Here is a 12,784-nt window from a genome sequence, read left to right on the forward strand (position 1 = left end):
GGGATGAGGGTAAAAAACACCATTGCTTTGCAAGAAATGGTTAGAAACTTCTGTGAAAATGAAGTTTTCGTGAACACTGTGAGCGAGGAGATTTTTATGGGCTTTTTCTATTTGACTCAAACATACCATGTATGCCTACTCTGTAGCTGCCACTAAGGTAAAAGATCTGACTGGGTATTGCTCCAACAACCAACAGCTCCGACTGTAAGGGTGCCTGCACAGAGCAGATCTGGACCCAATGTGAATGTGGACCTCTTGGGTGAATGCAGGACACTTTGAAATGGGGCTAGAGAATACCTATAGTTTAAGGCACACCTTGAGTGCACACACCTCCCGTGCCTTCCTTCAAGGACCAGCTCTCCATCTCCCCTGGTCTCCAGTTTGGATGCTGCTCTGTGTAGCACGTTTAGAGGCTACTGCCTACACCCTTTGGAGGACCTGTTTTTCTGGCACAGCAAAGAGTTTGCTGGTCACAACCATAATTCTTCCCTGAATATCCTGAAGACTTTCAAACAAGTTGGTACAATTTAGAATTTTACTAGCAGTTTCAGGGCACAAAATAAAAAGGCTTTGTGGACACAAGATGAAACCGTCCACTAAAACATACTACTTCCATAAGGAGAGTGAATGAACTGGATGGCCCAGTCATGTTGCCAGAAGCCAGCATTAAGGACTGCTATGTAATCTTCTAAGCGACTGCTTTTTCCTCATAGCTCAGCCAGATGGGCAAATGGAGGGATGAAGACTTTTCACAGGAAGGTTCAGCTGATCTGGGAAAAGAATCAGGCATGACAGTTCTTCAGGTAGCTGCTATCTGGAAAAATGTTCTGGCTGAAAAATCAGGCTAGAAGTGAAGTACCTATCTTGATAGCAGAGATTAGGAGCATGGCACATTTTTTGTTATCGCGCAGCTTTGTTGCATAAAACAGAGCTCCCACTGTTGCAATCTGGATGGTGTATTTCAAAACATTAATCAAGGATTAGTCCTTGGTGCTGATTTATGAGAAAGTATCAATGCTACAGAGGATTTACAACCTGTGTAAATGATTCGTGGAGTACATGTTTTACGAGATGGGTCCTCAGTGTGCGTAATCTGGAGCACGACCTTGATGCACACGCAGCGGTGTGCATTTCCTAAGCTGCCTTGGAAAAGCAAGGTCCTGGGAGAATCCCACTGGGATTCCTCCTGCCTCTCTGCTCACTCCCACACCTGATGCGTGGGCTTTAGGAGAGTCACCCCTCTCGGCAGGGGGAAGCGGTAGCACAGACCTGAGCTGTGGTGGTGTCTTCTGTAATACTAATGTAGCCCTGCAGAGGGAATGCTTTGGTAAGACTTCAATGAGGCTGTGTATCACTGTTCTATCAGTGACCAAATTAATTCTTTGTGGCACCTGCTGAGTTCAGGAGTTAACATCAAGAGCAATTTTACCCACTAGGTTGTGTTTTTTTCCTAAAATCTTTATCATGCTATAATTCGCTTTAAAATTTCATCCCTAACTGAAGAGGGTGAAAGTGTCCATTTGATCCAATGCGAGGCATAGGCTTTGATGCTGTCTCACACGGGCATCAAAAGCTTAAGATGACACGCATATTGAAAGTGCTTTTCACTGTCAGCTTGCAGAAGGCCCCATGGCCAGATGCAACAAACAGGAATCCATAGCGTGTTGTTTACCAGCTTCTCCTACGCTTCATCTTAAATCAGCACGGGGAAATCATAAGGCCTTCTGAACAAGACTGGGAAACAGGGCTTGTTCACTAAGAGTAAAATCACAGACCCATCAAAAATACTCCGATGTTATGTATTATTTGTGTGGATTAAAAATCTGCTTGCAACACTGGTTTTGCTATTGATCATAAAACTCTGCACTGACCTAGTCCTTTCCCTCCAAGGTATCAAAGCACTTAAATACCTACCTCATCCCAGCCCTCGGTTCCGCTGTGCCCGTAGATCATCTGGGCCAGACACATTCTGACACCTCCAAGCTTTGCCACTCTGCTCTAGCACTGCTGCCTTGCCTTTCCAAGATGAAGGGATTTTCCTCTACTGCAATGCAAGGTCTGCCTTGAAGGGAAGACGAGGGAGTATAACAGGCAACAATGCATGGTGTCCACCCGATTCAGGTCTCGCTCACTCAGACCCACTGACCCCATCCCAGTCTCTTTGTTGCTAATGGAGGAGTCTTTCACTGGTTACCTCTCAGGACCAGACACCATCTGGACACCCCGCAGCTTCAATGCCACCCCCAGAGCATACAGGCCTTCGGATGCCCAAGCACAGCAGGTCACCATGCTTTGATGGCCACCTGGGCACCAGAATGACAGCAAATCCCTTGCAGATGGTGGCAGGGTGGATCTGTGCCATTAACATTTCTGAAAGCACAGACATAGCCACCAAGTATTGAAATCAAGTCTTAATCATCACAGGGACTTCCTCTGTGGATATTAGTAATCTCCTCGCTTCCTCTGAGGAGCACCCTCCCCCCCCCCCCCCCCCCCCGCCCCCGTGTCTGCTGGGCTCAGTCTCTGCAGAAGCATCACTAAAGCTCAAACATCAAAAGGTTTCCCCTAGAAAAAACAGCTTTTCTTGGGAAAAAGATGAGGCAAACATCAGGAAGGCCCAGCAACACACTGCCCAGGCTGGGCACAGCCATGGCATAGCTGCACCTGTGTCTGTGTTGCAGGTGCCGGCGGCTTCTCCTCCCCTGTTGACTTTGGCCAGCGATGAACGATTGCGCTGGGTCCCCCTGCTCTGCTCCTCCTTCCCCCAGCCACTGGCCAGGGATCTGCTAGTCAGATCAGGGCTTGGGAGGGTCTGGGAGAAGCTCTTTCTGCTTCCTGTGGGGAAGGATGTGATTAAAGCCTTGTAAATAAAAGGCTTGGCTCAGAAAACGCCTGGGTGCATGATGACACGATGCAGCCGTGAGCAGTGGCAGTGTGTCCCGTTACAGAGCGTGCTACCTTCTGGTGGCCTGGCTCAGGGTGGTGAGAAGCACATGGGGCACAGCCTAGTCACGCAACATGCTGGCCGTGGCCTGCCCGGAACCTGTCAGAGCGGTCCCAGACCCCAGGAGCAGTGACCTCTTGGCACAGACACCTGCTGCTTTCCACATCCTAAGGACTGACTGCTGCAGAGGTGGTAACCTCAGAAGGGGTTGACCAGCCATGGCCAGGACTTCACCTTCTTCTGCCCACCAAGGTGGGCACCCAGGTCAGGGCACAGCTGCTCCCCGGTGGCCCCTGCTTTACCTACTTGGTGCAATCCCCCCCGAAGAAAGCAAACAGGCCTCACCACTGGCTTGCACGACGTGGTTCCCTCCACTCTAGGGAATGACCCTGGTGTGGGTATGCACTTGGGGAGAATTGTCCTCTTCATATCTTCACGTCTGTACGGCGTGTTACCAGGGATCCATCACCTACCTGCAGATCCCCCATCAAGTGAATTAGCGTCCATGCTGTTTTAAGCTCTTTTGATAATAAAGGGATAAAAGCAACTTTGAGAAAAGAGAAGAACCAACAGTGCTCATGGAGGGGATGAACTCCTCCAGGAGCAGAGAACTTCTGTTCTGCTTCAGCAGGGAGCAGGCAGTTGTCTTAGTTTGCCAAGGGTGTATCTGGCCTCAGAAACCCGGGAGCACAGACTCGTGCAGAAAAACATCCAAGAAACTGCAGCTTTACTAACTGAGACTTACGAAGAGAACACCAAAAGGCAGAAGTTGCAATCCTCCATCCCTCTCTTATTCTGATGTTCCTTCCGTGCACAGGCCATCTGCTCTGCATCCCACGCTCTGGCATCGGATTCGATGTTTCTTTATAGCTAGAGGGTGTCTTGACCAGCTTTCCAGCTTGGTCAGAAACCTGAGGTTAAAACCTGTGCTGGGTTAACCCTGGACAAATCATTCACCGAGATTCCTCAGGAGCACAAAGCTGTCGATTCCCTGGGGCTTTTTAAGGATACTCACGCAGGAGCACCGCTTTGTCCTGGTGCATCTTTCAGTTTCACAATGCGATAGTGGCCAAAAGCAGCCTACAGAGAGATAGCATAGCCCAAGGAAAAGTGCATTAGACTAAAAGTCGGGGGATATGATACAGTGATATAGGAAATCTGCCTACATGTTTCCTAGGAAATCCACTTTATGAACTTTCTGTACCCTTTACTGGGTTGCCTGATATGCAGATGCCGGCACGCCTGCTCCTGACAGTAAGGACTAGAAGGACCCGGGCAGATTTTACCGAGGAATAAGCAGCACCTGCATCTTCAGGGCAGCTTCCTCCCGCACCTCTGAGGTCTGAAGGAATATGTCGGCCCCAGGACCAGAGAGGCGCGGGGATTCTGGAGCCGGCTCCTTCAACCTGCAGGCTGTGCCCGAGGCAGGAGGGACCCGGGGACAAAGGCGGCGGCCCCGGGGGGAGGGCGGGCAGAGCGGAGCGGAGCGCGGCTGGGCCCCGCTGACAAAGCCCGTGGCGGGAGGGCGGCAGAAGCGGCGATGCCCCGGGCGATCCCGCTCCGCTCCGGCCCGAGCCGGCCGCCCGCGGCTCCGCGGCCTCCCCGCGCCTGGCGAGAGCGCGGCCGGGGCCGCTCCGGCGCCGCTTCCCCGGGCCGCCCGGCGGGCGCGTTTTCCTGCCTGTCCAACCCCACCCTTCCCCGGGCTGGTGCTCCCCCCGGTAGTTTTTCTTCAAAAAAAAAAAAAAAAAAAAAAAAAGGAAAAAACAACCAAAAAAAAAAAAAAAGGGCAAAAAAGGGGGTGGAAGACCCAGGAGGGAGCGGTGGTGAGCCGGCTGCGGCGGGCAGAGCAGGGCAGGGCGGGCGGAGGGAAGGAGGGAGGGAGCGGCCCCGTCCCTTTGTACCTGCCGTTTGAAGGCGCCAGGCGGCCCCGCATTGGCTGCGGCGGCCGCGGCTCCGGTAACCCGAGCCGGCGGCGGGGCGCGGCGCACCGGGGCCCGGCCAGCGCCCAGCGCGACAGCCAACGGGGCGGCGGGGGGCGGCGGCGCTCGCCTCGCCTCGCCTGGCCTGGCCTGGGCTCCGCGCCCGTCCGCTCCGCCGCCAGCAGCCGGCTCCCCTTCTCCGCCGCTCGGCTCGGGGCAGGGCCGCGCCTCCCTGCCCGGTAGGAGGCGGGACCAGCCCCGGCGCTGCCGCCCGCCTCCTCCCTCCCTCCCTCCCTCTCTCTCTCTCTCTCTCTCTCCCCCTCCCTCTCCCTCCCGAGGGCTGAGCCATTCCGGGAAGGCGCCGGCTCCCCCACCGCTCCTCGGTAGCGCCGCACCGGCATCGGCCGCCGCCGCGCCGGGCTCGGCCCCACGTCGCCGCGGAGCTGCGGGCGAGCTGCGGCGGAGCGAGGCAGCGGCCGCGGCGGTGGGTGCGCGGTGCCCGGCCTCCCGCGGCGGGGAGCGGCGGGGAGCGGCGGGCGGCGGGGGGGCGGCAGGACAAGTGGACGGAGCGCCCGGGAACGGAGCGGGGCGGGGGGGCGGCCGACGCGTAGTTGTTTTGCCCGGGGTAAGTTGGCCGATCCCCTGCGGAGGCTTCGCTCGGAGAGGGGCAGCGCTTGGCTCCCGGCTCCCTGCCGCCCCCAGCCCCCTTTGGGGGGGGCGCCTTTTTTTTTTTTTTTCTCTCCCCCCCCCCCCCCCCGCCCCTCGCTCCTGGTTGTTTGGGTTTTTTTTGTTGTTGTTGGTTTTTTTTTTTTTTTTTAATTATTATTATTATGGGGTCTGTGGGGAAGCAGATCTTCCAGTCGGGCATTGGTCTCCTTCCTTGTCCAGCGCTCTGCGGAGAACTATAATATTTCTTCCCCAAGATGCTGCTGTGAATTTTAGTCCCAGGAAATCAGGCGAACAAAATAATCCGAAGAACCCGAACCATTTGTTACTGTGTGAGAGCAAACGCTTCCTAGGCACAGATGATGGCAAAAAATTCCCTGGAAGGGTCTAAAGAAGACCTGAGCAAAATTTCGGAAGAGGAGATGCTGAGGTGGAGCAAGGAAGAGCTGGTGAAAAGACTGAGGAAAGTGGAGAATGAAAAGATGAACTTAATGGTGGAACACGGCAACTTAATGAAGGACGTGAACCGGCGGCTGCAGCTCCACCTGCACGAGATCCGCGGGCTGAAGGAGGTGAACCAGAAGTTGCAGGACGACAACCAGGAGCTGAGGGAGCTCTGCTGCTTCTTGGACGACGACCGGCAGAAAGGCAAGAAGCTGTCGAGGGAATGGCAGCGCTTCGGGAGACACACGGCCAGCGTGATGTGGAAAGAGGTGGGCATGTACCAGCAGAAGCTGAAGGACCTGGAGGCGAGGCAGGAGACCCTCCTGCGGGAGAACGTGGAGCTGAAGGAGATGGTGCTCATGCTGGACGAGGAGCGGAGCGGGGCCGGCTCGCGGAGCTCCATCGACAGCCAGGCCAGCCTGACCAACCTCAACGGCGGCTCGGCCACCAGGGACGTGGGGGACGGGAGCAGCACCTCCAGCACGGGCAGCGCCGGCAGCCCCGACCACCATCATCACCACCTCCACCACCACAAGGCCGGCGACAGCAAGGCCGGGGCCATGCGGAGGTCCATGGATGACCTGTCCGCGCCCCTCCACCACCGGAGCATCCCCAACGGCCTCAACGGTGAGCCCCCGCCCCCCCGCCGGCCATGTCCTGCCCCACCTCCCCTTGGCAGGTCCGGGCCCCCTCGGCCGTGGGGCGAGGGATGCCGGGGAGGGGAGGCCTTGCCGTCCCCACCCCTGCCCGTGCTTGGTGACCTCTTCGGAGGAGCAGCCCCGGGGGGCGGGGAGGGGCACCTGCGTGCGCGGGGAGGGGGGTGGTGGTGGTGTTGACTGTGTTACCCACGTCTGGGGCTGGGGGTTGGAGCCTTTTTTAGCTGGAGGGTTGGTGTTTTGTTTGGTTTGGTTGGTTTGTTTTGGTTTGAGTTTTTTTAACAAAAACCAGCCTGCGTTTTCAGGGTTGAATAAACACTAAGTTTTCCATCTCTTCCTCCTCTCTCTCTCCCCCCCCCCCCCCCTTCAAATATTTTGGTTTATGTTTGCCTTGTTTGTTTGCTAGTTTGGTAAGATTGTTAAAGAGCCTGGATGAGATTTTGGAAGCATCTGATGAAGATGCAGGTCTGCCCCACAGAGCATCACTCACCTGTTAGCTCCATGGGCTCTCAGGGCAGGCTGGCTCTGGCATGCTCAGCAGTTTGGAGAGATGCAACTCTGCTTCCCCACCCCTTTCTCCTGCTTTGCCTCAGAAACGGGGGGTTTGTTTGTAGAGAAGAGATTGGTCTTGAAGGGACGCTGTACTCACGATTTTGTTCAGCCTAGTCATTAAAGTTAGAAGCGAGATCCACTGTGAAATTGTGCCAAGCCTCCTCTGACAGTTTGTATTGAAGCACAGTTTCTCCTCTTGTCTAATAGTGGTCAGGCATTAAAACAATAATATTGGAATGTCTTTAAAATGGAGATCTTTTTCTGTTTTGAAACTGACACCAAATGCTTGACTTCTGGAAGGATTAGTTTGGCCAAGAGGGTTCTGTAGGAATCAAACCAGGCATCAATCTAATTAATTGTTGTGTATAAGACCCCTTTTAATGTTCTTAATCCTCTTTTCCAACCAGAGAGGACTATTTTCTGCTCAGGGTACCCTTTCCTCTCCTCCAAGCACGGGGATGGGACTGGAGCCCCAGAGGCTGGCTCCGACTGGTGTCAGCAGTGGATGTGTTTACCAGATAACTTGTCTTCAGGTTCCAGAGCTTTTGATGGTCCTGATGGGACCAGGGAGTGCTGGTCCTTTTTTTTGGTGACTTGTGGCAAGTCATTGTGTCCAAGAGATCTGAGGGCATTGCAGCACTGATCAGCCCAGTTCTCAAGCTCATGAATTTGCTGTGTGAGGTCCTATCTGTCCACTCACAGCTGGAGATGTTCCTGCCACCTCACCCAGTAGACAGGGATTGCTGGTTTCAAGGGTGATCCAGTCACCAGATGTTGCAGGGTGCAGCAAGCATCTTTAAATGTTTGGTTTTGGTTGTTTGTTTTGGGTTGGTTTTTTTTTTTCCTTCTCTTTCCTAGTGTTTTGTAAATCAGAAATATCTAGTTTGTAAATCTGCAGATAGCTACTACTCCTGATGTGACTTGACTTTATTTTCATAAAGCATTGATCGCTCTGCACAGAGGCCTGGAGAGCACTTGGTGGATATTGCATGTGCTCTTGCTGTTTTGGGACAGAAGGGTTTCACAGTTCTGGTTTGTGAACCTTAGACTGCGTCCCTTTTAGGTGACAGCTGACTGGGACAAAGCCAGTTGAGTTCATTCCTGTTACTCAGGGCTCTTGTGCATATGGGACACTAGCACAGCCTCAGAGCTGTCACTTAAACCCGGTGTGAGGCACCGTGGGATTCTTCGTGTGGGATTCGAGTCATCCCTGCCTGCACGAAGAGAAAAGTCTCTGCTTGCAGAGCTCAGTCCTCATTGCCATCCTCAAATTCTGTATGCGGGACAGTGCCCAGCAGCATCATTTGGGGGGGACTGGGAGCTGACTCTCATGTCTTCCCCTGTGTAGAGTAAGTGTAGGGAGGGGTGGTAAAGCATCTGTGCATGTATATGTTTCCATGGTTGCCTCTGCACCCTTTCTCCTGCTCCTGTATGGAAAGGAGTACGGGCTCAAGCTTTTCAGACGTGACCTTAGGTTTTAGTGACTCGTGGTTTTGAGGTGCCTGTGGAAGATGGTCTCTGTGGGAAGCTCTGCTGCAAACCTGCGCGCCTTCATTTCTGAGAGTGGGACAGATATGATCAGCACTTTTAAAGCTAATAATCCTTGTAAAGATGCAAACAAGGCTGATCTCTCCACTTAGGTAGTGAAGCTGTAAAATGACTTGAATAGTTGTCATTCTCAGATAGCATCGGTATTCAGCAAGGCCATTTCCCTGACTGTGCCTTTGGAAATGCCTCTCAATACATACGCAAATACAAAGCTTATCGGGCTCCTTTTTTGACTGACAGCAAGAAGCCTAGGAGCGGGGCTTGCCTGGGACTAAGCGGCAATTCTGTTAAGCCTGTGACAATGTGGAAGAGCAGGGCAGCAGAACGTGAAAAACAAACCCAGGAGTCCAGTAGCGGAGCTGTCACGGAGCATCCCTGGCAGCGAGCATCCCTGCATGTCTCCTGGTGCCGTCTCTGCCTTCTGTGCATGCAGCTTAGATCCCAGCCTTTTTGTACTCTTTTCCTAATGATATTTTTTTTCCCCTGGGATAAAATGGAAGGGAGGAAGAGGAGGAAAGTGTGGCCTTTCATTTTTAGGTTACAAACTTCAGTCTGGTTTGCTGTTGTCTCATGTCTTTAAAACACTGGATAACTGACCCGTGGGTAAAGCAGAAACTGCCCGGGCAGCTCAACTAGTACAGCAGTGAACAGCCCTTGTATACGTTCTGACAGAGGGTGGAAGGGATCTCAAATGGATGCAGGGCAGAATTCAGCATCTATAGTAAGAACACATCAGAAGCCTTCGACAACTGGTGGGGGCAAGGTATGCTGAGCTGTTTGCTAGAGCACTTTTGCATATGGATAAGCTGGAAGGTCCTGGAATGTACTGCCCCTGCTAGTGGTATCAGTGAGGCTTCTTGTGGTGCTCTGCTTTTCTAGGCATTAAGCACGACTGCTGCTCTTGTTTAGTGCTTTTCTGAAGGAGTCAAGAGTATGGCAGCTGTTCAGCACTCCTAGGGAGGTAGCTTTTTAATGAAATATTATTAAGCAAAGATAGATTAATTATTTCTCATTTTCTCTTCAGCAATCCTTTGGAAGTGAGTTGGTAAGCCAGGGCTTGATTTATAGACCGCAGTGACCCACCCCAATGTGAGGTGATGAACTCTAGTTTTGTAATGTGAATTCAGTATAAGTAGTATGAGTTTAAAAATCAAAAACCCAAACCAGCCTGTGATTCACCTTCCCATCACTTTTCTGAAGCCTGTTTACTTTTATAAACTGGGTTATGGAAGCAGATACCTAGAGCGCAATGATTAATTATCGGCTCATGGAAGATAAGGTAGTAAGTATAACTGATAGTGAGAAAATGGCTAATATTAGATCAGACATGTAATGTTATGCAGCCTGGATATTCTGCTGAGAGCCAAGAGGAAGTCTTCTGCGCAATCTGAAGGTAAATGGTGTTTCCATTCTCCGTGTGTGAGCTCAGACCTGGGCTGTGGGACAGGGGCATCTCCAAGCTACGTGATGGGAACTGGCCAGTTGCATCCATGTTGAGTGATATGCCACAGTTCAAATAAATCTGCCCACAGATCCAGGACAGAAATTGAGGCACAGTTGCTGTGTTGTGCTTGTGAGTGCTTTGGCTTTCCTTTGTATGTTCAGCGGGAGTCTCTGTGTGTGTATGTAGTCTTTCTGCCTGTTCAGCTTTAGGCAGCCTCGTTGGAGCAATGGCCATTGCTACTCCCTGGTTCCTGCCAGAATAAAGTTTCCAAAAAAACCTGAATGATAATTAAAAAAAGACAGCCACATTGGGTGAAACTAACATGACCTGGGGGAAGGCAAAAGCCTTCGGGTGCCATAGGATATGTCCCTGGACTGTGAGGTATGTGCGAACATTGGGAAGAGTGACTTGAAGCTCCCTGAGGCCAGGGCAACTGCTTCCACTGGTTTTAGCCTTATCTAGATCTGACTGGGACAAATGTTTATCCATCTGCAAGCCTGGAGGCTTACAGACTCACTAGCTGGTGATATGCCTGGGACAAAATCCTGTGCATGCAGGCAAAGCTTTCAGGCTTTAATCCCCGCCCCCCCTTCACCCCATCAACTGAACGTTGGTAGAACTTCTCCTTCACCTTCCACTGAAGCTGCTTGCTCTGGGTTCCTAAAATGGGCATTTGCGTTTTTCCAGTTGGGTAAAATGTTAATACATTTCTTTATCAACGTAAACGTTTGTTTGTTTTTTTTTTGTTGTTTTTCTTTTTTTTTTTGGTGTTTGATTGTTAAAAGCATCAGCACTTAAAAAGTGATCAGAGGCCCAGAAGAAAGCCGTGGATATGGCAGATAGCCTGTAGTAGCAGAGACATAAATCTATGGCCTCTTGCTGTTGTCTGCTCCAACAGAAGAAGAATGGTCCCTCCGGGTGAGGGGGTGGGAAGATCTCTGCTTCTATTGATTCCCACTTGTAAATGTCCACATATTTACCTAGAGGGTACAATATATTACAGTTAAAATGGTGGCAAAGAGAAATGGCTATTCCCTGTGGGTTGGTATTGATTGGATGTGCAGCTACCCGTACTTACTTCTCCTCTTCTTTACACACCCTTTACACCAAAGTCCTTTGTTTTTATTAGTGTAGTTATAATCTATATACGTATTATTTACTATGATGTGTTAATGAGGCCTTTGAGATGAGAAGATGCAGGGGCAGAAGAAAAGGGTGAGGTTCATCCCATTTAATTTGAGATATCTCCAGTATAGACTTTAACATCTGTGTCCCCTTGGGCTTCCTTTATCGGCCATGTGGAGAAAGGCGCTGTGGTGTCATGATTGATGTCAACTATGTCTGCTTTAGTGGGAGAAGAGTTGTAGGCTAATCATGCTCTTTCCCTCTGCTGATGTGAAGGCAGCCTAGATGGCTAATTCATATGCAACCATCTAACGTCAGGTAAGATCAGCCCTGTTCGAGGTGTTGTGACCGTTGTCCACTCTCCCAGTGCAGCTGTGCTGGCTGTGATGAAAGAGAGCACGTTTCTCAGCATCAGTCAGATGTCACCCCTTGCAGTCCCCATACTGCCTGGGCACAGCAGCCTGGCTCAGAGAAAGCCCTGATCCCTGTGATGGAGACCTTTCAGAGCTCAGTGGCCCCTCCCATGCTTAAGCAGATGTTTGGCCACTTGAACAATTGATATCTTTCTTATAACAAGACCACTTTTCATCCTCTGAACATTGCTTTAGCTTTCCTTTTTTTGATACTGCCATATTTAACCTGTCAATATTTTTGGTGATGTAGGCTGTTATGTACAGGTTGCTTGTGATTAAGCCAGGGAATCTGTCCTGGGCTGGTACACTAGATGTAAGACCTCTGTAGAAATACCTGTTTCCGTCTCTTCTGTAAGTTCAATGAGTTCTGCTAATAGGCTCATCAATGCTGAGGTCTCAGATGCTAAGGGTACAGCTTGAGTTTCTTGTAGCCAGTAGTTGTTGGCCACTCGTCCAAGGGGCTTCAATGGAGTGCTCCACTTGAGGCATCTTTGTCATTGCCTGCTCCTACCTTCTTGCTGGGGTACTGCCTGTGTGCCAGCCTGCTAGGCTCTCAAACTTCAGGTTAGCTGCTGCCCTGAAAACAAGGCTCAAGACACTTAAACTAGGTTCTAAAACTGGGTCATATTGGGAAATATATTCTGCATAGTAGTGCATTCAAATTTATTTTCCTTTTTCAATTTCCTGTAGCGATATCTTGTTCTCAGCTGTCCCGTTGAAGGAAAAACCTCCTATTGATTAAATGGCAATTTTCTATGGGCCTTTGATGGAATTATCCACTTACACTTGTCAAAAGCAATCAAAATAAGGGGAATAAACTGTGTTGGTTACATGTAAATGATTTGGTTCTCTGGAGGCATTTCATCAAATAAAGCTGAGGATCGAATTAAATGGTGATCTAATTAAGTGGCAGGCATGGGAACCCAAAATGCAGCCTTGGCAGGTGTTACACTTGGCTTGTGCGTGGAGATGAGGGGCACGAACACCGGCACTAACACCGGCACTAACAAGCAGTTAGCAACAGCAGTTGCACCTGAAAGCTCAAAGGTTGATGCTTTTGTGGGGACAAGGCT

The 12,784-nt window shown here is 51.2% G+C and overlaps 1 protein-coding gene across 2 annotated transcripts in view; it reads left to right on the top strand.

Moving 5' to 3' along the window:
- Positions 1 to 5,888: 5,888 nt before the first annotated feature.
- CCDC85C (coiled-coil domain containing 85C) overlaps positions 5,889 to 12,784 on the top strand; it is a 112,370-nt gene continuing 105,474 nt past the window's right edge. For both annotated transcript variants that reach the window (XM_086463182.1, XM_086463183.1), the window contains exon 1: positions 5,889 to 6,600. In XM_086463182.1, coding sequence (XP_086319308.1) covers positions 5,889 to 6,600 — 712 coding nt within the window. The remainder of the gene's footprint in view (positions 6,601 to 12,784) is intronic.

This window comes from Leptosomus discolor, chromosome 3 (genome assembly GCF_034619465.1).
Source record: "Leptosomus discolor isolate bLepDis1 chromosome 3, bLepDis1.hap2, whole genome shotgun sequence".
Lineage (NCBI taxonomy): Eukaryota > Metazoa > Chordata > Aves > Leptosomiformes > Leptosomidae > Leptosomus > Leptosomus discolor.